Raw genomic sequence first — 25,605 nt, 5'->3', positions numbered from 1 at the left:
TGAGTTTCCAGAACACTGAAGCCGGCCAGCTCCCCTTAGATCGGCTCCCCAGCCAGTGCACCAGTGGTGACTGGGGGCTGCATATCCCTAAGGTGGGGGAGTCCTGAGCATGGGGTCTTGGCAGGCCAACTGTCAAGAGTTATCCCTGGGGACGGGGGCAATGAGGTGGCCAGGCACTGTGACACCCCATCCCTGGTTAGGGAGGGGTCTTTGTATTCCTAGAATTGCTGGATCCCAAATCTTGAGTCAATGGAGGAAGGACTCTTGGAAACCCGGAATGCACTAGACGGTAGTATTAGGGCACAAGCTTTGGGGTCCCACTGTCCTGGACTCAAGTCTCAAGCCGGCCACTACCAACTGTGCGACCTTGAGCTCCTCTATGCCTGAGTCCCTCCCCCTTCTGTCACAGCTGAAAGAAAGAGTATAGAAGAAACCCATAGAATCCAGGCACATTGTAGACAGCCAACAAAGTAACCGCTAATCATAATCATCATAATGTAATTACTGTTATTATGTCAGGGCAGGGAGGAACATCAGAGATCTTCTGTTCCCCCTCTTTGGGTTATAAATAAGCAAGCAGAGGCCTAGAGAGAGGAGGTGGCTTGTCCCGGGTCACTCACAGAGGGACATAGAGCTCTGGTCTTCTGGGTGCTGTCCTACAGGAGAACCACATGCAAGCAGCAGCAGCAGCAGCAGCATTTTTCTTTTCTTTGGGTGGTTAGAGGGGAGGTGGTTATAGGGTAGTGGGGCAGGCCCCATGATCTACCTGGCCCTAGCAGTGATTAGATCGTCTTAGTGGCTACAGAGTGATCCAGGCCGAGGGCTGGGAGATGTATTGCAGCAGTGGGGACAGACGGGTTATATAGGAGTCAGACTTCGTTCCCGAAAGGAGCAGGTCCAGAGAGAGCCCAGGGACCCCAGCCTGAGTGTCTGCGGCCGTGAGTGTTGGGGGCAGGGAGGAAGGAATGGTCACTCATCTGCCTCTGCCGCCCTCCTGCAGCTTGGTGCCAACGTGCTGCTGTTCCTCTGCACCAACCTCATTGGTATCTGCACACACTACCCAGCCGAGGTGTCTCAGCGCCAGGCTTTTCAGGAGACCCGTGGTTACATCCAGGCCCGGCTGCACCTGCAGCACGAGAACCGGCAGCAGGTGGGGGCCACTTTCCCTGGCCAGGGGGCCTTCCCCCTCGTGATCCCCAGGTGGTTCTCAGGTTGGATCTGCTGCTGTGGTTCACAGTGTGGGAAGGGTTCCTCTGGTCTGTGTGTCTCAGAGGCCCTGTGACAATCAGGGTTCTGTCCTTTCTGAGAGTGGGGAATGGGTAGACAGGAGCACTTGGGAAGACGGCATTAGGGGTGGTCAGAAAGGGCTGAGATATCTGTGTGCCAATTGTCCTGGTGGGGTTAGTGAGGCTGCGGTCCAGAATGGAGGCTCCACTCTTCAGAGAGTCCTGGGAGGGCTCCGGGGATGAGGAGGGACCAGGAGGGAAGGACATGGACATGGACATGTGAGGCCAGGAGGAGAGTGGAACCCTATTGCAATCACTGCTCTAGGAGCGGCTGCTGCTGTCCGTGTTGCCCCAGCATGTTGCCATGGAGATGAAAGAAGACATTAACACAAAAAAGGAAGACATGATGTTCCACAAGATCTACATCCAGAAGCATGACAATGTCAGGTAGGGTGGGAGTGGGAGCCTGCCAGGAGGAGGCGGCGGGGGTGGAGTGGGGGAGACCTGGGGAGCCTCTGAGGGCGCCGGGACCCACGTGTGTCCTCTGCTGTCACCCACAGCATCCTGTTTGCCGACATCGAGGGCTTTACCAGCCTGGCCTCCCAGTGCACCGCACAGGAGCTGGTCATGACTTTGAATGAGCTCTTTGCCCGGTTTGACAAACTGGCCGCGGTGAGGGTGCTGGGGCTTGGGGGCAGTGCTGACTGTGGTGAAAGAGCACAGCTTTGCTGGCAGCAGCTGGGAGCGCGGGGGCAGAGAAAGTCTTCAGGTGAGGGTGGTGGGCAAGAGAGTCAAGGTGACCCTTCCCTCCAACTCTTGCCCCTTTAGGAGAATCACTGCCTGAGGATCAAGATCTTAGGGGACTGTTACTACTGTGTGTCAGGGCTGCCAGAGGCCCGGGCAGACCATGCCCACTGCTGTGTGGAGATGGGGGTGGACATGATCGAGGCCATCTCGTAAGCAGTGCCCCATTCCTGGGCTTCCTAGAACTGTGGGTGCCCCACATTGCTCCTACTTCTCCGTGTGTGCTTTTAGGAGTTTTCCTTGGTCTTGGCTCTTCATCTTTGAGCTTTCTCTGTCGTTGAGGAGGGAAGTGGATCTTTCTCCAGCCTGTGCAAAGACCCGTTGTGCAGCTTTAGACTCCAGCCAGCCTGGACTGGGGTGTGGGGAGCCCAGGGGCAGTGGGGAATGGGGCCAGAGGTGAGAACAGTGAGTCCTCCTCTCCTAACTTAGCCCCACAAGATACCGCAAGGCCTTTGCTGCTGAACAGAGTTCTCAAGCATGTCCTTTGAGCCCCACGTCGCCCATGTCCAGCCCAAGCTGTGCTCTTGTCCCCTGTATTGGGGTCTGTCCTTGTGTACCGGGCTCTGGGCTGGGGGGGTGGGGGGAAGGGAGAGCTGTGCCAGACACTGATCTGGAGCTGTGTCCCCCCAGGCTAGTGCGTGAGGTGACAGGTGTGAATGTGAACATGCGCGTGGGTATCCACAGTGGTCGTGTGCACTGCGGTGTCCTTGGCCTGCGGAAGTGGCAGTTCGATGTGTGGTCCAACGACGTGACCCTGGCCAACCACATGGAGGCCGGGGGCCGGGCCGGGTGAGTGGAGGGGTTCAGGCAGTGGGGAATGGGAGCCAGGGAGAAGAGAACTGAGTCTCACCCTCCCGCCACCACCCCCCAGCCGCATCCACATCACTCGGGCCACACTGCAGTACCTGAACGGGGACTACGAGGTGGAGCCTGGCCGTGGTGGTGAGCGCAATGCATACCTCAAGGAGCAGCACATAGAGACCTTCCTCATCCTGGGTGCCAGCCAGAAACGGGTGAGGGCCAGGGCAGGGCTGCGGGGGGCTGGGGGCGGGCAGGTGCAGGCTCCTTCAAGGCCTCTGTGGGTCCCTTTTGTGAGCTGGCGTTCTCCTTGGCCACAGAAAGAGGAAAAGGCCATGCTGGCTAAGCTACAGCGGACGCGGGCCAATTCCATGGAGGGTCTGATGCCACGCTGGGTGCCTGACCGCACTTTCTCCCGCACCAAGGATTCCAAGGCCTTCCGCCAGATGGTGAGTGCCTGGGGCCCCACCTCTGTCTCCCTCAGCACTGCGTGTGTGTGTGTGTGTGTGTGTGCGCGCGCATGTGTGTGCGTGTGCTGTCCGGTACTGGGGGTGGGAGCTGTGGTTTCCTCCCAGGGGTTCCAAGTACCCCAAAGTCTACAGTGAGCACCCTTTGGCTTGTGTTGGGGGCGAGGGAAGGGATTGTAGAGGTGAGGGTGGTTGGTCCTTCACCTCGTTCATGTACCGTGTGCCTTTTCTCCAGGGCATTGATGATTCCAGCAAAGACAAGTAAGTTGGGTCATTGAGGAAGGGGGACCTGGAGTGGAGAGGTCCCAGCTCCCTGGGATGGTACTGTAGGGAGCAGGAGCCACACACCCCTCCCTTCCCATTGCTTCTCCTGTGGGCACCCGGTGAAGCCACGTCCCCTGCCCTCAGCCGGGGTGCCCAGGATGCTCTGAACCCTGAGGATGAGGTAGATGAATTCCTGGGCCGTGCCATCGATGCCCGCAGCATCGATCAGCTGCGCAAGGACCACGTGCGCCGGTTCCTGCTCACCTTCCAGAGAGAGGATCTAGAGAAGAAGGTTTGGAGAATTCCAGGGCAGAAGGAAAAGGGGAGGAGAGAGGAGGGAGGGAGCTGGAGGGACTTCTGGGGAATGGGGAGGGTTCCACAGAGCAGGGCAGGACGACTGAATCTGCTCCCCTTGGGGCCCCTGGTCATCCCTGCCTCCACCAAGGCAGGGCCCCGTACCCAGCTCAGCCTCCTCTCCCTTAGTACTCGCGGAAGGTGGACCCCCGCTTTGGAGCCTACGTCGCCTGTGCCCTGCTCGTCTTCTGCTTCATTTGCTTCATCCAGCTCCTCGTCTTCCCCCAGTGAGATCCCTGCCCCTCCTCACTGGGCTCCCTGCTCCTCCCCTGCCTCCCTGAACTGTCCTAAACCTACCCATGTACACCCACTGTCCCTGAGGCTACCCCCCAACCTGTTCCGGGGGGTGGGACAAGGATGCTCTTGACCTCCCAGGGTCAAGTTGCCCCCGGCCCTGTTCTGCCCCAGTTCAACCCTGATGCTCGGGATCTATGCCGGTATCTTCCTGTTCCTGCTGGTCACTGTGCTCACCTGTGCCGTGTACTCCTGTGGTTCTGTACGTAGTGGAGACTCCCAGGGCTGTGTGGGGAGGGAGGAGGGCTGGGAGGAGTTGCATAGGGAGGCAGGCAGGCGGTGGCCATGCCTCTCCTGCTGGGTCCCGTGCCTGGCTGGCCCTCTTCCCTGGCTGAGCGGCCGCCACATCTCCCTCTCTTGCTGCCTCCAGCGGTTCCCCAGGGTGCTGCAGCGCCTGTCTCGCGGCATTGTCCGCTCGCGGGCACACAGCACAGCAGTTGGCATCTTTTCAGTCTTGCTTGTGTTTACCTCCGCCATCGCCAACATGGTGAGGATCCCGTGGGAACTCTCTGTGTAGCACCTTTACTGCCTGCTCTTCCGAGGGTGGGGTGGGTGGGGCTGCCCCTGCTCCCCTCCTCTTGTCATCCCTGAGTGAGAACTTTGGCCTCTGGGGTGTCAGGCACCTGGGCATGGCCCTTGCAGCCCTTTCCCCTCCCTAGTTACCCTGATATCCTCGTCACTTTTACAGTTCAACTGCAGCCACACCCCCATACGGATGTGCGTGGCCCAGATGCTGAATTTAACTCCCTCCGACGTTACTGCTTGCCACCTGCAGCAGCTCAATTACTCTCTGGACCTGGATGCGCCCCTGTGTGAGGGCACCACACCCCCCTGCAGCTTCCCTGAGGTATCTGAGCAGTGCTCAGGCAGCGATGGGGTGGGAGAGGGTGATCTTGGCACAGTTATAGGGCCATCTAGGCCAGTCCTGTGGATGGACCCCGGGGACACAGGAGTTCACCAGAGTCTCCATGTCTATGAGCAGCTAGGGGTCCTGGTGTGGTATAGGGCTGGGCATGGAGGTGGAAGGCTCTCCCATGGCCTCTGCCCTCACCCAGTGCTGCCTGTGATGTTGTCCCCAGTACTTCGTTGGGAACATGCTGCTGAGTCTCCTGGCCAGCTCTGTCTTCCTGCACATCAGCAGCATCGGGAAGCTGGCCATGATCTTAGTCTTGGGGCTCATCTATCTGGTGCTGCTTCTTCTGGGTCCCCCAGCCACCATCTTTGACAACTATGACCTGCTGCTTAGCGTCCATGGCTTGTGAGTTGATTCTCAGTCCCTTGAATGCCCCCCTCCCCCGACCCAGGAAGCTCTTTGACCCTCTGGGTCCCTGGTGAGCCTCCCTGGTGTCCCTGGAGTGCCACAATTCACTGCTGGGAGAGAGGGAAATGATGATGGAGGAGCTCCTGACATATGACCTCAAATAGCTGCCCCAAGAAAGTCCCAGGCCTGGGAAATCCCTGTATCTTTATGATAGACCTTAAAAAAATTGCTTCTCACATTTGCTTGGTACATCTGTGGGCCAAGCCTTTCACATGTGTTGTTAGATCTCTTTCCTGTTTTAATGATGAGGGGGCAGAGGCTTAGAGAGGAACCAAGAGCAGAGATTTTCCTAATCGCTGCTCTTAGTTAATATTAGTAAAAACCCTGGCCCAAAGCTGACTTACTGGCATGTGCCCAGTAATGCATTCTCGGTCTCCCCTTCCATGTCCCTGTCTTCCCCCTTCTGCTGCCCCCAGCAACCACCAGTAACTTTGTCTCTTCTGCCTTCCTGCCAGGGCTTCTTCTAATGAGACCTTGGATGGGCTGGACTGGTAAGTGAGGGCTCTGAGGCAGCGAAGGGTAGGGCTGCCGGATGCCTCCTTCAGACACCAAGCACATCTCTGCTCACCCTCAGCCCAGCTGCAGGGAGGGTGGCCCTCAAATACATGACCCCTGTGATCCTGCTGGTGTTTGCGCTGGCACTGTATCTGCATGCCCAGCAGGTGGAGTCTACAGCTCGTCTGGACTTCCTCTGGAAACTGCAGGTGACTGGGTGGGCCTCCGGGAGCAGGGCAGAATCTCTGCCGAGCCATAAACGCATCTCTTGCTAGCCCAGGCACCCTGAATCCACATTGGTTCTGTGCCTTCTCTGCTCCCACCTCCTTCCCCTGCCTCATCCTGTACCTGCCCCCTCTATCCCTTTGCCTGTTCCTCAGGCCAAACCCGTCCGTACCCTTCTTCCTCCATGCCATTCCCTCTGATGTCCATCCCAGGCGCTGGTCTCTGCACCCACCCTGTGAGTGACGGGCAGTGGGTGATGGGTGTGGTGTCTACAGGCAACAGGGGAGAAGGAGGAGATGGAGGAGCTCCAGGCGTACAACCGGCGGCTGCTGCATAACATTCTCCCCAAGGATGTGGCTGCCCACTTCCTGGCCAGGGAGCGCCGGAATGATGAGCTCTACTACCAGTCGTGTGAGTGTGTGGCCGTGATGTTTGCCTCCATCGCCAACTTCTCTGAGTTCTACGTGGAGCTGGAGGCCAACAATGAGGGCGTCGAGTGCCTGCGGCTGCTCAACGAGATCATCGCTGACTTTGACGAGGTGTTTGTCCTGTTGGCCAGTGCCGGGAGAGTGGAGGGATTTGGGGACCAGGAGAGGAGAGAGAACTTTGGATGAGAAAGTCAGGATTGGAGTCAGGTTGGGGTGCTAGCAGGAGAAAGGGAGCTTTAACGGGACTGAGAGCTGTCAGCACTGGGGGTGAGTGTAGGGATTGAGGAGGCGGGGACAGGGACCCATGAAGGTGTCCGAGGCAGCAAGGGGCCAGCCCCAGCTCCCAGTGGGGAACAGAGGGAGGACGTGAGGATCTCTGGGAGGGGGCCAGGTCAGGATAGGGACCAGTGGATGTCATTGAAGAAGGCAGGCAAGAGGGTAGAGCCCCTTGAGACCGAGCAAGCAAAATGTGAGAATTTGTCCTGAACGTCCTGGCCAGAGCTGGGCCCTCTGCTGTTCAGGTGGGATATCAGCTGCCTCATCCTGGGACCCTGATTCCCAGAGAGTGAGGGGCTGGAGTAATTGATTCTTAGCTTCTCCCCTGAAATTCTGTTCAGGAGTGAGCCATTGAGGCTGATCTCCTGCAGCTGTGCCTGGTCGGGGTTCACTCACCAGAAGGAGGGGTGTTCATTGAAACAAGAGTAGGAACCAAGGCATGGGCCGGGCATGCGCGTTGGGGTGGGTTGGGCTTTGGGCTCTGCCTTGACAGCCAGGCCCCCCTGCGTTTGTCTAGATCATCAGCGAGGAGCAGTTCCGGCAGCTGGAGAAGATCAAGACTATAGGCAGCACCTACATGGCTGCCTCGGGGCTGAATGCCAGCACCTATGACCAGGTGGGCCGCTCCCACGTCACCGCCCTGGCTGACTACGCCATGCGGCTCATGGAGCAGATGAAGCACATCAATGAGCACTCCTTCAACAACTTCCAGATGAAGATCGGTGAGAGAGGAGAGCCTGGCCACTTGGCAGGTGTTTCCCGGCAGGGCTCCTGGGCGGGTTTCCTTCCATCCCACCTCCTGTATCAAGTCTCATACTAAGGGCTTACTGAGGTCATTTCTTGAGGGCCTACTATGTGCTAAACATCTTGGCGCATATCTTAATCCTCATGTTATTAACCCCTTTTCCAGATAAAGAGGTTAATTCTAGAGAGAATTAAATAATTAGACCGAGGTAGGGAGAGGCTGAACTGGGATTTAAAACTGGGCTTATCTGAACTCCATTACCTTGGTCCTTGTCTGTGGCCACTCTCCTCCTAGATGGACTGGTGGCTGGCAGTGGTTCACAGCTTAGGTTCTGGGATCAGGCCGTCTGGTTTGAATTCTGGCTACTCCACCTCTACTGGCTTATTGAGTGAGTCACCTACCATCCCTGAACTTCATCTGTGAAATGGGGATGACTGTTCAGAGGTGTTGAGAGGATGAAGCTGTGTAAAATGCTCGTGTGGTTGGCAGAGGGAGCATCGCGGGTAAGACCAGCTCCTGGGGTGGCGGTGGCTGTCTTGCCCCGGGGGGCTCTGCCACTGGCTGACCTGCTAGGACCTGTAGGCTCATGACCAGAAGGCTCACCCCCTTTCCACTTGTTTTCCTTGGGGTCCTTCTAAAGGTCCCCTGAAGTGGGATGCCCACTGGGCTGATCCTGGAGCATCCTACTAGTTTAAATCTCTTGCTGTTCTCCCCACCTCAGGGCTGAACATGGGCCCAGTTGTGGCCGGTGTCATTGGGGCCCGGAAGCCGCAGTATGACATCTGGGGGAACACGGTGAATGTCTCTAGCCGTATGGACAGCACAGGGGTCCCTGACCGAATCCAGGTGAGGGGGATGTTCAGTGGAAGCTGGGAGGGACATGAGTCCAGAGGGTTTCCACAGTTCTCTCTGTGTGGTCCACTGAGACGGGGTAGGGATGGCAGTGTTTTGTGGTTGGTGGGCAGGGATCTAGCCTGGCTCAGAGAGCCCTGGGCCCCTGCGAGTGCACCAGGAAGGATTCCGGGCTAAGTGGCCTCCCCTCCCCCTCCCCCCAGGTGACCACGGACCTGTACCAGGTTCTAGCTGCCAAGGGCTACCAGCTGGAGTGTCGAGGGGTGGTCAAGGTGAAGGGCAAAGGGGAGATGACCACCTACTTCCTCAATGGGGGCCCTAGCAGTTAGCGGGGCCCAGCTACCAATGCAGCTGACGGGACCAAGGTGGGCATTGAGTGGACTCTGTGCTCGCTGGGAGGAGCTGTGGGGGTGGGGTGGGGTAGCGCTGAGCCTCCAGACCCTGCTGACTGTCAAAGGGTGCTCCCCAGGCAGGCTGGACTTGGGCCACACTTGTCTGCCTTGGGGCTGGCGCACAAGTGGATAACAAGAGGATCATGCAAGTGGCTTTCTTTTTAATTGGGGTAGGGCTGTTCCCTCTCCTCTCCCAGCTGTGGAGGCAGGAGCAGCACTCCTGCCCAAGAGATCACAATGGCAGCTTGCCATGCCTACCCTTTGTCTGCCTGGGCAAACAGGCTCAGGGCTGGGCCCTTCCTTGTCTCTCTTTTCCCTGGGAATATTTCGTACAAAGACTGGGGCAGGCATGAAAAGTGCCTATTCCACGCTTGCCTGTGGTATGCCTGTGTTCCTGACATTGGTCCTGGGTATGCCCCTGCTGCAGCCAGGGCACAGGAGGGAGATGGCTCTAGGGGCCCAGCTCTGTCCACGTTTCCGGGGAATGTTTCCATTTGCCAAATCCTAGTCCCAAGATCTGTCCCCAAAGGGGAACAAAGGGACCTCTGACAGCTCAGATTTAGCCCCAGTTCTTGTGTGCTCTGGGGAAAAGCAGTGTCTGGCCTCACTGGTACTGTGAAAACGCCCAACCAGAGAGCAGGCCTGTGCGTGGGGATGTCAGGAGTTAGAGGTTCACCTGCAGGTGCCAAAGAGAGCAGGTAGCCTGGGATGGGGTATTGCCAGATGCTGATCAGAGACCCCAGTGGGGTCAAGATCAGGTCACTGGGCCCCAGTGCTTGCTTGTTGTCTGCTGGAAAGGGGGCATGAGTGTCTCTTGCCCCTTCATTTGCCAAATAGAAGAGGGTCAGGGCTTGGAGGAAGATGACCCTGGTCTCACACCCATCTTTCCAACTCCTCTGGCACTGGGGAGGGCCTGTGTGTGTGTGTGTGTTTGTGTGTGTTGCTCTTTGTGTGTAATTCTGTCTTCCAGGTCTGTGTGTGTCCTTGGCTCCTGCTCCTCAGCTCTCCAGTCCGAGTTGGCCTCTCTCCTGTGGGCCTCTGTCTTCTGGGAATAAGGCAGGGTTTCCTCTTTCCAGGGCTGTAGAGAGGTGCCCAGATTTGCACAGGAGTGGGAGCAGAAGGAGGGTGGCCTGGGAGAGAAGTCTTTTATTTTTTGTGCCAAATCCCTAAGTGCCATTTGGGGGCCACGTGTGCAGCATGACTGTCTCCCTGCCTAGGGCAGGGACACAGGTGCCTGCCTGAGCCTCAGTGCCCTGGGCACTTTGCCTGTTTAGGGTTTGTTGGGCAGGCTTTGCAGGAATCTTCTTGGGTTCCCCAGCTTGTGTCCTGGGATGTGGTATGCTTTAAGATGAGGGTAAGTCTGGGGTCCCTCTGAGGACCCAGCTACTGGTACTAAGGGGTGGGGCAGGGGAATCTTACACTAGGCCTTTGCCTGGGTCTAGCCTGCTCCTGCCTCCCCAGCCCCATGAAGCCTGTGAGGGATGGAAGAGGGTTAGTAAGTTGGACTCCAGCTTCTCTTCCTATCCTGTCTCACTCCTTTCCCTGTAATCGCCTTGACTCTGGCCTGAATTAGCTGGTGCCTTGGCTTCTCTGCCTATACCTAGTTAAGCCAGAGGCAATAGCGTGGATTCTGCACAAAGAGACTAAAGAGAGAAGAGAATAAACCCTAGAGTTGCAGGGTTCGGGGAGCAGAGGGCGCTCTTACCCTCCCCTCAATACTCTTCTGATACCAGCTCCCTGCAGAAGCCTGTCTCTGGCTCGGTACTGCCTGCCTTGGGCGTTTCTCACGCATTAACCAAGTGGGCCATTAGGCGCTTCATTAGCCAAGGCAGCTGATCCAGATGGGAAACCCACTTCCCTTCTGCAAGCCGTATCTCTGACTAGGAAGGGGGATGCTTGGTGTCATGGTGTGGGCATGTGAGTGTCAGCAAACCAGAGTGGGAAGACCTCAGTCCTGGGTGGCCTGTCTCTGCTGCTTGCCAGGTGGCTGGGGCCTGTCCACCTCCTAGCCCCCCTACTCCCCATAGCACCATGCCAGCTGTGCCCTTCCCCCCAGGCTGCCGATGCTGGAGGATGAGTCGGGGGATGGGAGGCTGTGGGCTTTGGTTTTACAATGTAACCACTGTGGGAGGTTGGGGGAGGGTGGCATACCATGTATTTCAGTGAAATATTTAATATATTTAAATATCAATAAAATCAAATTCTTTGTAAAATTCCCTGTTCTCTGCAGCTGTTCTGGGCCCTGGGTTGGGTCAGCAGTGGTAGAGTCTGGCGGAGGTGGCAACCCTCCTGTCCAAGGGATCTGTGTGGTTGTCTTTCCAGGGCCTTCGCCCCTCTCAAACCTCTCCTCCCCAGATCTGGCTTCTGCAGAATCTCTCACGCACTTGCAGTCTGGGGTATTGGAATAACCCTGCCTCCCACTGCCCCCAGGCATCCAGGCAACTTTTGGTCCCATCTGTTTACTCTGATTTCTCAAACCCCTCCCATCCAGTCCCCACCTGAATTGGGACACCCCACCCACTCTCCCCACTTGACACTCCACTCCTTGCGCAGTCTACCTTGTCCTTCTGCGGTCATGTCTTCAGTATAGACTAAAGGTTCTGTCATTGAGAATACAGTGATCCATAAACCTAGACGGGAGAGACAGGATCTTAGATTCAGCCAGGCCAGGCTTGGGGGGGAGGGCGTCTGTAAAAATAGCCCCTAAGAGTGCTTCAGGGTAGTGATGAAGAAGCAGGGTTACCACCAACAGGCTGTGGTTGCAGGAGTAGTGGGGAGGTGGCAAGAGAAAGAGGTGGATGTATCCTGGGCCCAACAGGAATACTCTGGGATGCTTGTGCCTGCTCAGAAGTCACACCTGCAAGGTGGGACACTCAGATCCTGGGCCAGTTTTCTGTGGTAAGATCCAACTCTCTCCTGTGCCCCAACCGGGCAGTCTCTAAGGACTGACGTGAGCAGACCAAGTGCTTGCCTTGGTCTCTGCACTCTGACCCTTCCCAGCCTAACCTGGTCATCGGGCTCTTAATGAGACAGTGGCAGGGGCTCCGGATCCACGGCATGGCTTCCTCTGGGCGCACTCCCGGATCGTGGGACCGCCAGAAACTGAAGTTCTGAGCATCAGTCAAAGGGACTCTGTAGACCTGATTGGGGACTGAATGGGTTGGGGGAAGGGCCGGTTACCAAATTCCTTCAAGTTCACTGCTTACTTTTCTGCCTTAGTGCAGCAAAAGCCCAGCCCTGCAATTGAACCTGATTGGTACTGAGACATCCTGGAGATGTGGTCATCACACCCTCCTTAATTTCCAGACCGTATCTTCTCCTGCCCTCCTGGTCAGATGAATCAGTCTGGGTTCTTTTTGCTACCTAGGAAGGCCATCTCAAAGAGCTTTCCCCCAACTGCTTAGATGGTAGAGAAGTAACTGGTAAAATCCATTCTGGAAAATTACACCGATTCATTAGTTTCCTTTTCTTTTTTTCCTAAGCTTAATCATCCTCATTCCCTTGTCTCCTCTCTGAAATAATGCCTGCTTTGCTGAGTGCGGGCCATGCTTTGAAATATAACAATGATACCATCTCACAGTTAGAAACCTCAAATAGATGTCACTTATCAAGTGCCTATCATGTCCTATATGTTGTAGTAGGTGTTTTTCTTTTTTCTTTTAGTTTTTTAAAAGATTTGTTTGAAAGGCAGAGTTACAGAGAGGCAGAGGTGGGGGATGGGAGGGTTCTTCCATCTGCTGGTTCACTCCCTGGATGGCTGCAACGGCCAGCTGTGTGCCAATCTGAAGCCAGGAGCCAGAAGCTTCTTCTGGGTCTCCCACATTGGTGCAGGGGCCCAAGGACTTGGACCATCTTCCACTGCTTTCCCAGGCCATACCAGAGAGCTGGATGGAAAGGGGAGCAACCAGAACATGAACCAGCTCCCATATGGGATGCCGGCACTGCAGATGGCAGCTTTACCTGCTACGCCACAGCCCCAGTACTAGTGTGAGTGTGTGTGTTTTTCTTTAATTGACAGGCAGAGTTAGACAGTGAGGGAGACACAGAGAGAAAGGTCTTCCTTTTTCCATTGGTTCACCCCCCAAGTGGCTGCTACAGCCACTTGCAGCTGGTGCGTTGCGGCTGGCGTGTTGCGGCCGGTGCGCTGCACCCATCTGAAGCCAGGAGCCAGGTGCTTCCTCCTGGTCTCCCATGCGGGTGCAGGGCCCAAGGACCTGGGCCATCCTCTGCTGCACTCCTGGGCCACAGCAGAGAGCTGGACTGGAAGAGGAGCAACCGGGACAGAATCCGGCGCCCCAACCAGGACTAGAACCCCGGGGTGCCAGTGCCACAGGCGGAGGATTAGCCTAGTGAGCCGCGGCACCAGCCAGCCCTGATGTTTTAAAAATTTTGAAATAATATTAAGCGGAGCTAGTGCTATGGTGTAGCGAGTAAAGCTGCCATCTGCAGTGCCGGCAGCCTTAATGGGAGTTGTCTGAATCCCTGATGCTCCACTTCTGATCCAGCTCTCTGCTATGTCCTGGGAAAGCAGTAGAAGATGGCCCAAGTCCTTGAGCTCCTGCACCCGCGTGGGAGACCCAGAGGGAGCTCCTGGCTCCTAGCTTCGGATCGGCACAGCTCCAGCTGTGGCAGCCATCTGAGGAGTGAAACAGCAGATGGAAGATCTCTCTTTTTCTCTCTCTTTCTGCCTCCAAATAAATAAATCTTTTTTAAAAAAAGAAATAATATTGGGCTTACCTAGATTTTTAAAAAATACATTTTCATTATTTGGATAAATCTAATTCTAGTATATAAAATTTTTATTTTATTTTTTAAAAAGATTTCTTTATTTGATGAGGCCAGTGTTGTGGTGTAGCAGGTAAAACCTTAGCCTGTGATGCCAGCATCCCATATAGGTGCTGGTTTGAGACCCGGTTGCTCCACTTCCCATCCAGCTCCCTGCTAAGGTGCCTAGGAAAGCAGCAGAAGATGGCTCAAGTGTTTGGTCCCCAGCATCCACATGGAAGTCCTGGAAGGAGCTCCTCTTTCTCTGTAACTCTGGCCTTAAAATAAATCTTAAAGAAATGTTTGTTTATTTGAAAGGCAGAATCAGAGAGAGAGAGAGAGAGAGAGAGAGAGAGATCTTCCATCACTGGTTCACTCCCCAAGTGGCCGCAATGACCAGGTCCTGGCCAAGCTGAGGCCAGGAGCCAGAAGCTTCTTCTGGGTCTCCCACATTGGTGCAGGGGCCCAAGGACTTGAACCATCTTTTACTGCTTTCCCAGGCGCATTAGCAGGGAGCTGGATCCAAAGTGTAGGAGCTGGGACTCAAAATGACGCTCATATGGGATGCTGGCATTGTAGGTAGTGGATTTATCCACTATGCCACAATGCTGGCCCCAAAGGTGGTTTTTTTTTTTTTTTTTTTTGACAGGCAGAGTGGACAGTGAGAGACAGAGAGAAAGGTCTTCCTTTTGCCGTTGGTTCACCCTCCAATGGCTGCCGTGGCTGGTGTGCTGCGGCCGGCGCATTGCGCCTATCCGAAGGCAGGAGCCAGGTGCTTCTCCTGGTCTTCCATGGGGTGCAGGGCCCAAGGACTTGGGCCATCCTCCACTGCACTCCCTGGCCACAGCAGAGAGCTTGGCCCCAAAGTTTTTAATTTTAAAAATATGTATTTAGGCCAGTGCCGTGGCTCACTAGGCTAATTCTCTGCCTGTGGCACTGGCACACCGGGTTCTAGTCCCGGTCAGGGCGCCAGAGTCTGTCCTGGTTGCCCCTTTTCCAGGCCAGCTCTCTGCTGTGGCCTGGGAGTGCAGTGGAGGATGGCCCAAGCCCTCTCATATGGGATGCAATGTCCCAAGTGGAAGCTTAACCCACTGTGCCACAATAACTGCCCTCAGATTTGTATTTAAAAAATGTTTTTAGGGACCAACGCTGTGGCATAGCCAGTAAAGCTGCTGCCTGCAGTGCTGGCATCCCATATGGGCTCTGGTTCGAGTCCCAGCTGCTCCACTTCCAATCCAGCTCTCTGCTATGGCCTGGGAAGGCACTGGAGGATGGCCCAAGTCCTTGGGCCCCTGCCACCCACATGGGAGACCCGGAAGAAGCTCCTGGCTCCTAGCTTCAGATCTGTCCAGTTCCAGCTGTTGTGGCCATTTGGGGAGTGAACGAGGTGATGGAAGATCTCTCTCTCTCTCTCTCTCTCTCTCTGTCTAACTCTGCCTTTCAAATAAATAGTTCTTTTAAAAAAATGAGCTCAAGAGGACTATGAATAAGGTCATAATATTAATTCCAGTATAGCAAAAGGAAAGGAGAAACTCATTTAGAAAAAAGTTTTTTTTTAATTTATGAAAGGCAAAGAGAGAGTAAAAGGAGAGTTAGTTTACGCCCCAAGTTCCCACAACAGCAGGGGCTGGGCACTCAGTCCAAGTCTCCCATGTGGGTGATGGGGACCCCGTCACTTGAGCCATCACTTATTGCCTCCTGGGTCTACACTAGTGTGAAGCTAGAATCAGGAGAGGAACTGAGACTTGAATCCAGACATTCTCACGTGGGACACTGGCATCCCAACCAGTGTCCTAACTACTATGAAACACCTGCCCCTATATATTTTTTAAACTTAGAGAATTATAACTTAATATTCTAGTTTGCTATCTCAGGCCATTATGATAATTTTTTAAAATCTCTAATTATTTAGTAGATGTTGTGTTTTTACTTAGTGACTTTCCTACTAATAGTAAATTTTTTTAAGGACTTATTTATTTGAAAGAGTTAGAGAGAGAGAGAGAGAGAGAGAGAGAGAGAGAGAGAAATCTGTTAGTTTGTTCCCTAAGTGGCCATAGAGACTAGAGCTGGGCCAGGCCAAAGCCAGGAGCCAGGAGCCAGGAGCTACTTCTGGATCTCCCATGTGGGTCCAGGGACACAAGGACTTGGGCCATTTTCTGCTGCTCTTTCAGGTGCCTTAGCAGGGAGCTGTTTGGTTGGGAAGTGAAGTAGCCTGAACTCAAACCAGTGCTCATAAGGGATGTCAGTGTTGCAGGTGACAGCTTAACTTGCTGCGCCACAACGCTGGCCCCTAACAGTAGACTTTAAAAAAGTTTGCTATTAGACTGGAGCCGGTGCTGTGGCGCAGTGGGTTAACACCCTGGCCTGAAGCGCCGGCATCCCATATGGGCGCCGGTTTGAGACCTGGCTGCTCCACTTCCAATCCAGCTCTCTGCTATGGCCTGGGAAAGCAGTGGAAGATGGCCCAAGTCCTTGGGCCCCTGCACCCATGTGGGAGACCTGGAAGAAGCTCCTGGCTCCTGGCTTCGAATTAGCGCAGCTACAGCTGTTGCGGCCAATTGGCGAGTGAACCAGAGGATGAAAGACGTCTCTCTCGCTCTCTCTCTGCCTCTCCTCTCTCTGTGTAACTCTGACTTCCAAATAAATAAGTAAATCTTTTAAAAAAATAAAATCAACCTTGGGGGAAAAATTATAAAAGAAAGTTTGCTATTAGAAATCACTCATAAGTAGTCCCCTTCCTGCACATGTCTATTTTGATTTCTGAGAATATTAAAAACTTTGTTTATTTGAGAGGCAGAGAGATGGATAGGCAGAGAAAGAGAACCTCCATATGATAACCCACTCCCCAGATGCCCACCATGGCTGGGGCTGGGCCAGAACTAGAGCTGGGAACTGAGTCCAGGTCTCCCATGTGGGTGGCAGGAACCCAGTTACTTGAACCATCAGTGCTGCCTCCCAGGGCTGCAACAGCAGGAAGCTGGAGTTGGGAGCCAGAGCTGGGTACTGAACCCAGACACTCAGTGTGTAAATGCCCGCCACTCTCAGAGTATTTTAGTGTTTTAAATTAAACTTACCTTTTGGGGCTGGTGTTGTGGTGCAGCGGGTTAATCTGCTGCCTGTGAGCTTTCCCACCCACGCATTCCAGTCCCAGCTGCTCCACTTCCTATCCAGCTCTTGAAAGTACAGCCGGATGGCCCACATGGGAAACCCTGAGGGAATTCCTGGCTGCTGGCCATTTGGGGAGTGAACCAAGACATGGAAGATCTCTGTCTCTCTGTCCGTTCCTCTCTATAACTCTGCCTTTCAAATAAATTAAAATGAATCTTTTAAATTAATTTTGAGATAATTACAGATTCACATACAGTTGAAAAAAAAATATACAGGGAGTTTCTGTGTAGCCACTCCCCTCAAGGGCAATGACTTATAGAACTATAGTATGCACACTGCCACAACTAGGTTATTGATATGCTGCTAAAGAACAGGTGCATCACCTTTCAATCCTGGAACTGCCATTTCATTGCCCTACCACCCCACTCTGGTTACCAATTATCTATTTATCATTTCTATAATGTTGTAATTTTAAGAATATTATATACATGGCATATAGTAAGTGATCTTTGTGGGATTGCCTTTTTTTATTTTTTAAAGATTTATTAGAAAAACAAACAAAAAAAAGGATGGGGCTGGTGCTGTGGCGCCTCAGCTTAATGCCCTGGCCTGAAGCACCAGCATCCCATATGGGTGCCGGTTCTAGTTCCGGCTGCTCTTCTTCCGATCCAGCTCTCTGCTGTGGCCTGGGATAGCAGTAGAGGATGGCCCAGGGGTCCTTGGGCCCCTGCACTCACACGGGAGACCTGGAAGAAGCTCCTGGCTCCTGGCTTCGGATAGGCGCAGCCATTGCAGCCATTTGAGGAGTGAACCAGTGGATGGAAGACCTTGTGCTCTCTCTCTCTCTCTCTCTGTAACTCTTTCAAATAAAAATAAATAAATCTTAAAAAAAAAAAAAAAAAAAAGGCAGGGGACGGCGCTGTGGCTCAGTGGCTCAGTGGGTTGACGCCCTGGCCTGAAGCGCCGGCATCCCATATGGGCACTGGTTCTAGTCCCAGTTGCTCCTCTTCTGATCCAGCTCTCTGCTGTGGCCTGGGAAAGCAGTAGAAGATGGCCCAAGTCCTTGGGCCCCTGCATGGGCGTGGGAGACCTGGGAGAAGCTCCTGGCTCCTGGCTTCAGATCAGCGCAGCTCCGACAGTTGTGGCCATCTGGGGAGTGAACCATCGGACGGAGGACCTCTCTCTCTCTCTGCCTCTCCTCTCTCTGTGTAACTCTGACTTTCAAATAAATAAATAAATCTTTTAAAAAAAGGCAGAGACAGAGATTGTCCATTGGCTGTTTTAGTTCCCTATATGCCCATAACAGCTGGGGCATTTGTTGAATCCAAGAGCTAGGCATATTAGCAGGAAGCTGGATTGGAAGCCGAGCAGTTGTGCTTGGATGTGCATTCCTATTAAGGGATGGCCCAAGTGTTGGTCTAACCCACTGTGCCACAACGCCCTCCTCGGGATTGTCTTCTTCTTCATTTTTTTTTTAAAGATTTATTTATTTATTTGAAATTAAGAGTTACACAGAGAGAAGATAGGCAGAGAGAGAGAGAGGTCTTCCATCCGATGGTTCACTCCCCAGTTGGCCACAACGGCCGGAACTGTGCCCATCCGAAGCCAGGAGCCAGGAGCTTCCTCCAGGTCTCCCACGTGGATGCAGGGACCCAAGGATTTGGGCCGTTTTCTACTGCTTTCTCAGGCCATAGCAGAGAGCTGGATCAGAAGTGGAGCAGCCGGGACTAGGACCAGCGCCCATATGGGATGCTGGTGCTTCAGGCCAGGGCATTAACCCTCTCTGCCACAGTGCAGGCCCCATGGGATTGTCTTTCTTTACATAGCGTAATTCCCTGGAGGTTCCTGATATGTTACTGTTTTGTATCAGGAGCTTGTCCTAGATGTTTTATTTGAGAGCTCCCTTCTGTGGATCATTCCCCAAATGCCCACAAAGCTGAGGCTGGGCTGGGGCCAAAGCCAGGAGCCAAAACTCAGTCTCCTGTTGGGTAGGCAGGAGCCCAATTACTTGAACCATCACCACTGCTTCCCAGGGCCTGAATTAGTAGAAAGCTGAAGTCAATAGCAAGCCTGGTTTTGAACGCAGGCACTTAACCATTAGGCCAAAACTTAGGCCCCCAGGGTTTTTGTTTTGTTTTGTTTTGTTTTGTTTTTGTTTTTAGAGATTTATTTATTTACTTGAAAGGCAATGTTACAGAGAGAGGGCCAGACCAAGAGAGAGAGATCTTCTAGTCACTGGTTCACTTCCCAAATGAACGCAATGGTCAGGGCTAGGCCTGGAGCTAGGAGCCCGAAACTCCATCTGGGTCCCCCGTGTGTGTGGCAGCAGCCCAAGCACTTGGGCCATCTTCTGCTGCTTTTCCAGGACTTCAGCAGGGAGCTGGATTGGAAGCAGAACAGCTGGGACTTGAACCGGTGTTTCCATATGGGATGCCCCAGATGTTGTTTTTAAAGTGTACATTTTCTCTAACTTTTACAAAGTGCTTATGGGTATTATCTCCATTTTCAGATGATAAAGAGGTTAAGCGGGAAGAGGAATTTGCCTAAGGCCACAGAACTTGTTTGTAGTTTAAACTCAGTGCAAATTCCAAAGCTGGTACTGATCACGCAATGATAATATACAAAGTACTTTCTTAAATGGTTTCATTTTTGGTTTGAGCCTCACAACAATTCTATATGATTGGTGTTGCAGTAGGACAGGCATTCTCATTCTCTCTTAAATGATGGAGGAAACGGCTTAATATCAAGAGAAGTGACTTACCCAGGGTGAGGTAACTAAAAACAGGCAGAACAAACTGGGATTCAAATCTGGATCTTCTGCCTCTCTGAATCTGACTTACTGTTTATTTATTTGTCTATTTATATCATGCTCAACGCACCATTCAACTCTATTTCCTCCCACTCCATTCTCAGTCTCTCTTCCTGTTTTTTTTTTTTTTTTTTTTTTTTTTTTTTTTTCTCTCTCTCTCTCTCTCTGCCCTAAATCCATGCCCTGTCTGCATCTGAGCCATTCCTTAGGAACTCTAGACATGTGTTGTCTTCCTCTGGAACTGTGCCCGTTCTGAGATACTTACATGTCTTCAACCACACCTTCCGTACAGCTTCGTGGTACTTAGTGTGGCTGTTGTGGTGCACAGGATAATTCCCATCTTCTGAGACAATGGGAGGGAGCCTAGGAATCCCTGGCTCCTTCTGGTCTGAAAAAGAAAACAGAACTGTTCTGAGTACTTGGCAATCATCTGGTTCTCTGACTCCCTGGGGCCGGTGCTGTGGCGTGGTGGGTAAAGCCGCCGCCTGCAGTGCCAGCATCCCATGTGGGCGCCAGTTCAAGACCTGGCTGCGCCACTTCTGATCCAGCTCTCTGCTATGGCCTGGGAAAACAGTGAAAGATGGCCCAGAGTTCAGATGGTCAAACAGGCGAAGCTGTGTTTGAGCTAAGTCTTGGAAGATCTGGAGATCATGAGCTTGAGTAGAATCAGGAAGGGCATTTCTGGCAGCAGTGAGGGTAAGTGTGTTAGAAGCATTAGGGATGCAGAGAATGTTAGCATTTTCTGTTGATTTGGAGCCTGGAGGGCTGGGGGATGGAGAGAGGCATGGAGATAGGAAAGGTAGGATAATACAGAGTAGAGGCTACCAAACACTTCTTGTATTTGGGAATTGCCTCTTGGGAAGCAAAACCTCTATCTTAGCAGTGGTGGGGAGACTTTTTTATGCCAAGAGCATTTGGGTATTTAGAATATCATCCGCAAGCCATATGACATTATCAACTTAAACATCGCCTGCTCTGCATTTATTGGACTGAGTCCTGCCTGCAGCTGACTTGGCCAGACCAGATACTTTTGCGGACTTACCTGGCCTGCGGGCCAATGTTCCCACCCCTGCTTGAGAGGCTGCTGTGGTCTTTCTTACCCAGTCTCTTTTCTTTCTTTCTTTCTTTTTTTTTTTTTAAGATATATTTATTTATTTGAAAGGCAGTTAGAGAGAGGCATAGGGAGAGAGGCCCTCCAGGGGCTGGTGCTATGGTGTAGTGGGCTAAGCTTCCACCTGCAGTGCTGGCAATCCATATGGGTCACAATTCGAGTCCCGACAGCTCCTCTTCCATTCCAGCTCTCTGCTATGGCCTGAGAAAGCAATGGAAGATGGCTCATGTGCTTGGGCCCCCGCACCCACATGGGAAACACAGAAGCAGCTCCTGGCTCCTGGCTTTGGATCGGTTCACTCCCCAGATGGCTGTAATGGCTGGAGTTGGGCCAATCCAAAGCCAGGAGCCTGGAACTTCTTCTGAGTCTCCCACGTGGGTGCAGGGGACCAACGACTTGGGCCATCTTCCACTGCTTTCCCAGGCCATAGCAGGGATCTGGATTGGAAGTGGAGCAGCCAGGACTTGAACTGGTGCCCATATGGGATGCCACACTGCAGGTGACAGCTTTACCTGTTACGCCACAGCACTGGCCCCTCTTTTCTTTCTTTCTTTTCTTTTTTTTTTTTTAAAGATTTATTTATTAATTCAAAATCCAGATTTACAGAGAGAGAAGGAAAGAGATCTTCCATATACTGGTTTACTCTACAGATGGCTGCAACAGCCAAGACAGGGCCAGGCTGAAGCCAGGAGCAAGGAGCTTCATCTGGGTCTCCCACATGTGTGGCAGGGACCCAAGCACTTGGGCCATTTTCCACTGCTTTCTCTGAACCATTAGCAGGGAGCTGGATGGGAAATGGATCAAGCGGAACTCAAACCAGCACCCATATGGGATGCCAGTGGCACAAGCCATGGGTTTACCCGCTACGCCACAACTCTGGTCCCATCTATCTGTCTTGCAGCAAGGGCATGGGAAACTAATTTTTCCAGGCAGATTTTGAATCATATGAGGCTGCAAAAGAAGCATTGGCCATAGAAAGTTTGCTAGTGATAGAAGTGACAGCAGTGAGGGTGTATCTTATGTCCTGTAGCAGTGTCCCAGGGCCTGGGCCCATGGCACCAGCAGTGCCTATCAGAGTGATGAATGCAATAGGGTCTGGGACAGCCCAGGTCTGTGGCATGTTTCTAAGCACTGTTTCTGGTTGCTCTTTACCAGGCTCAGTTCTCCATTCCTCCTGAAACATTTTTATATATATATATATATATATATATATATATATATATATATATATATAAAAGATTTATTTGCTTATTAGAAAAGCAGAGTTACAGAAGAGAGAGAGAAGGGCAGAGAGACAAAGATATCTTCTATCAACTGGTTTATTCAACAAATGGCTGCAGTGGCTGGAGCTGGGCCAGGAGACTGAGATTCCATCTGGATCTCCAACATGGGTGGCAGGTGTTCAAGGACTTGGGCCATCTTCTGCTGCTTCCCCAGGCCATTAGCAGTGAGCTGAATTGGAAGTGGAGCAGCCAGGACTAGAATTGGCGTTCACATGGGATGTTGACGTTGCAGCTGGTGACTTAACCCAATGTGCCACAATGCCAGCACCCCTCCTGCAGCTTGTATGTGCTTCCCAGTATTATTATTATATTTTAAAGATTTATTTGTTTGAAAAGCAGAGTTACAGAGAGGGAAAAAAAGAGAGAGAGAGAGAGAGAGAAACACCTTTCTTCCTGTCTTCCTCAGCCAGTATCAGGTACAGAATAAAATCTGGATGCACATCTGCTGTTTTAAGGACCTCTTTTCCATCTTCATGGGGCTCAGATTTGTATCTTGCTTGGCAGGAACTGGATCAGCGTTTGCCATCGCTCTGGATGGGAGTGGTGAGGATAGCTGAGTCATCTCAGGTGGAGGGTGGGGATGACACTTCTGTTCTGGAGTTCTTCCTTAGCTCCTGCTGTTTCTCCTCCTTCCTAGCTTAACCCTACTCATTCATCCTCTGGTCCCTCCCCCACTCCCTTTCCCCCTCCACTCAGAATGCCCTTCAACATTCTGAATCTGAGAGGTCATAGCTGTGGCACTGTGGATTAAACCACCCCCTGCAGTGCCAGCATCCCATATGGGCACTTGTTCAAATCCTGGCTGCTCCGCTTCAATCCAGCTCCCTGCTAATGTGCCTTTGGAGAGCAGTAGAAGATGGCCCAAGTGCTTGGGCCCCTGCACCTATGTGGGAGACCCAGAAGAGGCTCCTGGCTCCTGGATCCAGGCTCCAGATTGGCCCAGCTCCAGCCATTGTGGCCATTTGGGAAGTGAACCAGCAGATGGAAGACTTTCTATGTCTGCATCTCCCTTTCTGTAACTCCACCTTTCAAGTAATTAAATAAATCTTAAAAAAAATTCTGAATGTGAGAGAATGACATTGCAGAGTAGGGTATACTTTGAGTCTCTTCTCTGTTCAGTTGGGAACTTAGAGTGGTGGCCTTGGTTAGTATATAGAGTTAGTTCTCAAACCTGGACTGGAATGGAGGTTTGTACTTCAGCATAGGTTACAGAAATGAAAAGACATTTCCTGGAAGAAGTGTCATTTGAGCTTTTTTTTTTTTTAAAGATTTTATTTATTTATTGGACAGGTAGAATTACAGACAGAGAGAGACAGAGAGGTCTTCCTTCCATAGGTTCACTCCCCAAATGGCTGCAATGGCCAGAGCTGCGCCGATCTGATGCCAGGAGCCAGGTGCTTCTTCCTGGACTCCCATGCAGGTGCAGGGGCCCAAGCCCCTTGGGCCGTCTTCTACTGCTTTCCCAGGCCACAGCAGAGAGCTGGATCAGAAGAGGAGCAACTGGGACTAGAACCGGCGCCCATATGGGATGCTGGGGCTGCAGGCAGAGGATTAACCTAGTACTCTACGGCGCTGGCCCCTAGCTTGGTTGGTTTGACTTTAGGCAAAGTGGGGGTGGCAGAATGTCCATGGGCAGATAGATGTCAATTGAGAAGAAAGAACACGAGTGGACTGTGGCATAGTGGTTAAAACCGCCACCTACAGTGCTGGTATTCCCTATGGGTACTGGTTTGAGTCCTGGCTGCTCCAGCTCTCTGCTAAGGCCTGGGAAAGCAGTGGAAGACAGTTCAAGTCCTTGGGTCCCTGTGGGAGACCGGGAAGAAGCTCCTGGCTCCTGGCTCCTGGCTCCTGGCTCTGGCCGTTGCGGCCATTTGGGGAGTGAACCAGTAGATGGAAGACTTTCTCTCTCTCTCTCTCTCTCTCTCTCTCTCTCTCTCTGCAATTCTGCCTTTCAAATAAATAAATAAATAAATAAATAAATAAATAAATAAATATTTTAAAAAAGAACATGATATCCTAGTGGGTCTGAGCTCTTTATCTGATTTTGAGGACTCAAACTGCCCTTAGGAATGTAGCCAGCTAGTGCTCCCACTATTGTACAGCAGGCTAAGCTGCTGCCTACGATGCTATCAGAGTGCTGTTTGAGTCCTAGCTACTCCACTTCTGATCCAGTTCCCTGCTAATATATCTGGTATGAAAGTGGATGATGGCTCAAATACTTGGGCCCTTGCCAGCCATGTGGGAGATCCCAGATAGAGTTCCTGGCTCCTGTCTTTGGCCCACCCATTGTGGCCATTTGCAGAGTGAACAAGTGATGGAAGATCTCTTTCTCTGTTCTCCTCCAGCTCTCTCTGTAATTCTACCTTTCAAATAAATAAATTAATCTTTAAAAAATCCAGCCGGCTGATGTTCTCTATTATCTCAGTGTGTAACTAGTAGGCTCCCAGCTTGCCATTTTGCTACTCTGTGCCGAGATATGTTGCTGGAGAGTCTTGCCCACTTGGATGCCTTCCTCCTGAATCAAGCACCAGTTGGCAAACACCTTGTATTCATTTTTGTCAAAGCTTGGAGATGTTATTTGTAACCCATAGCTTCACCAAGCTGCCACAGTTTGGAAGGCACCTGGGGTGATGAGTGGCAGGGGGTGGATGAGAATCATGGCCCAATTATTGTGAAAAGTTCTGAGTAGAGGGATGAGATGAGCCCTCTGTGAGTAAATTTGCACTGCTGCAAGGTGAATCAATCAGTCATTTTGTTAGCAGGTGATACAAGAGGTTCTTCATCCACCCAGTTAATACCATGCTGTATACTGTCTTTGTTGGCAAATAAATACTGAGTGCTTTAAATAGCTTCTTCTAGAACTGGGCCATCAGTGGGAGCTGTTAGAAAACCACGTGTGGAGCTTTGAATGCACTGCAAAGGACATCCTGGGTGGTATAAAAGCACTTGGATAACACAATGTATTATTCAGCCATAAAAAAGAATGAGGTTCTTGGGGCTGGTGCTGTGGCACTATGGGTTAAGCCATCACTCGCAACGCTAGCATTCCATGTGAGCACCAATTCGAGTCCTGGCTGCTCCACTTCCGATCCAGCTCCCTGCTAATGTGCCTGGGAAAAGCAGCGCAAGATGGCCCAAATAGCTGGTCCCCTGCCACACACATGGGAGACCTGGATGAAGCTCCTGGCTTTGGCCTGACCCAACCCTGGCTGTTGCAGCCATTTGGGGGAGTGAACCAGTAGATAGAAGATCTCTCTCCTTCTCCCTCTGTAGCTCTGCTTTTCAAATAAATAAATCTTAAAAAAAAATGAGATCCTGGTATTTGCAGCTAACAGATAGAACTAAAGGTCATTATATTAAGAAATAAGCCAGACATGGAGACTACTGCATGTTCTCTCTGATATGTGGAAGTTAGACAAAAACTGCTCTGAACTTAAATTAGTGATTATTGCAGCGGGCAGGGGAGTGGATGGAGATTGGATAATGGGTACTAAAATACAGGTGTTAGGAATAAGTTCTAGTGTTCCATAGCACAATGGGGTTACTATAATTCACAATAATTACTATATATTGTAGAAATATCTGGAAT

The 25,605-nt window shown here is 52.1% G+C and overlaps 2 protein-coding genes across 24 annotated transcripts in view; one reads left to right on the top strand and one right to left on the bottom strand.

Moving 5' to 3' along the window:
• ADCY6 (adenylate cyclase 6) overlaps window positions 1–25,605 on the top strand; it is a 66,536-nt gene that overhangs the window by 9,349 nt on the left and 31,582 nt on the right. For 8 of the 21 annotated variants that reach the window (XM_070052178.2, XM_089308252.1, XM_089308250.1 and 5 more), the window contains 19 exons: window positions 1,001–1,150; window positions 1,552–1,673; window positions 1,787–1,898; window positions 2,055–2,182; window positions 2,661–2,819; window positions 2,902–3,043; window positions 3,149–3,277; window positions 3,531–3,556; window positions 3,704–3,851; window positions 4,043–4,140; window positions 4,322–4,409; window positions 4,578–4,694; window positions 4,896–5,054; window positions 5,287–5,465; window positions 5,984–6,019; window positions 6,103–6,232; window positions 6,524–6,787; window positions 7,470–7,704; window positions 8,419–8,543. In XM_070052178.2, coding sequence (XP_069908279.1) covers window positions 1,001–1,150; window positions 1,552–1,673; window positions 1,787–1,898; window positions 2,055–2,182; window positions 2,661–2,819; window positions 2,902–3,043; window positions 3,149–3,277; window positions 3,531–3,556; window positions 3,704–3,851; window positions 4,043–4,140; window positions 4,322–4,409; window positions 4,578–4,694; window positions 4,896–5,054; window positions 5,287–5,465; window positions 5,984–6,019; window positions 6,103–6,232; window positions 6,524–6,787; window positions 7,470–7,704; window positions 8,419–8,543 — 2,547 coding nt within the window. Of the gene's footprint in view, window positions 1–1,000; window positions 1,151–1,551; window positions 1,674–1,786; window positions 1,899–2,054; window positions 2,183–2,660; window positions 2,820–2,901; window positions 3,044–3,148; window positions 3,278–3,530; window positions 3,557–3,703; window positions 3,852–4,042; window positions 4,141–4,321; window positions 4,410–4,577; window positions 4,695–4,895; window positions 5,055–5,286; window positions 5,466–5,983; window positions 6,020–6,102; window positions 6,233–6,523; window positions 6,788–7,469; window positions 7,705–8,418; window positions 8,544–8,752; window positions 11,155–25,605 lie in introns of those variants that run through there. The other 13 variants (XM_089308255.1, XM_051845391.3, XM_089308248.1 and 10 more) reach the window with 9 other exon arrangements.
• SPMIP11 (sperm microtubule inner protein 11) overlaps window positions 11,385–25,605 on the bottom strand; it is a 47,325-nt gene continuing 33,104 nt past the window's right edge. Inside the window, exons 2-4 of one of the 3 annotated variants that reach the window (XM_051845401.3) lie at window positions 19,888–20,010; window positions 11,948–12,092; window positions 11,385–11,571 (exon numbers count right to left, since the gene is read on the bottom strand). In XM_051845401.3, the coding sequence (XP_051701361.1) occupies window positions 11,523–11,571; window positions 11,948–12,092; window positions 19,888–20,010 (317 nt within the window). In that variant the 3' untranslated portion in view covers window positions 11,385–11,522. Of the gene's footprint in view, window positions 11,572–11,947; window positions 12,093–19,887; window positions 20,241–25,605 lie in introns of those variants that run through there. The other 2 variants (XM_089308267.1, XR_016216704.1) reach the window with 2 other exon arrangements.

This window comes from Oryctolagus cuniculus, chromosome 11, assembly GCF_051225735.1.
Source record: "Oryctolagus cuniculus isolate XC-2025 breed Fujian yellow rabbit chromosome 11, ASM5122573v1, whole genome shotgun sequence".
NCBI lineage: Eukaryota > Metazoa > Chordata > Mammalia > Lagomorpha > Leporidae > Oryctolagus > Oryctolagus cuniculus.
The sequence above is the reverse complement of the archived record's forward strand: the minus strand, read 5'-3'. Positions and strand labels throughout refer to the sequence as shown.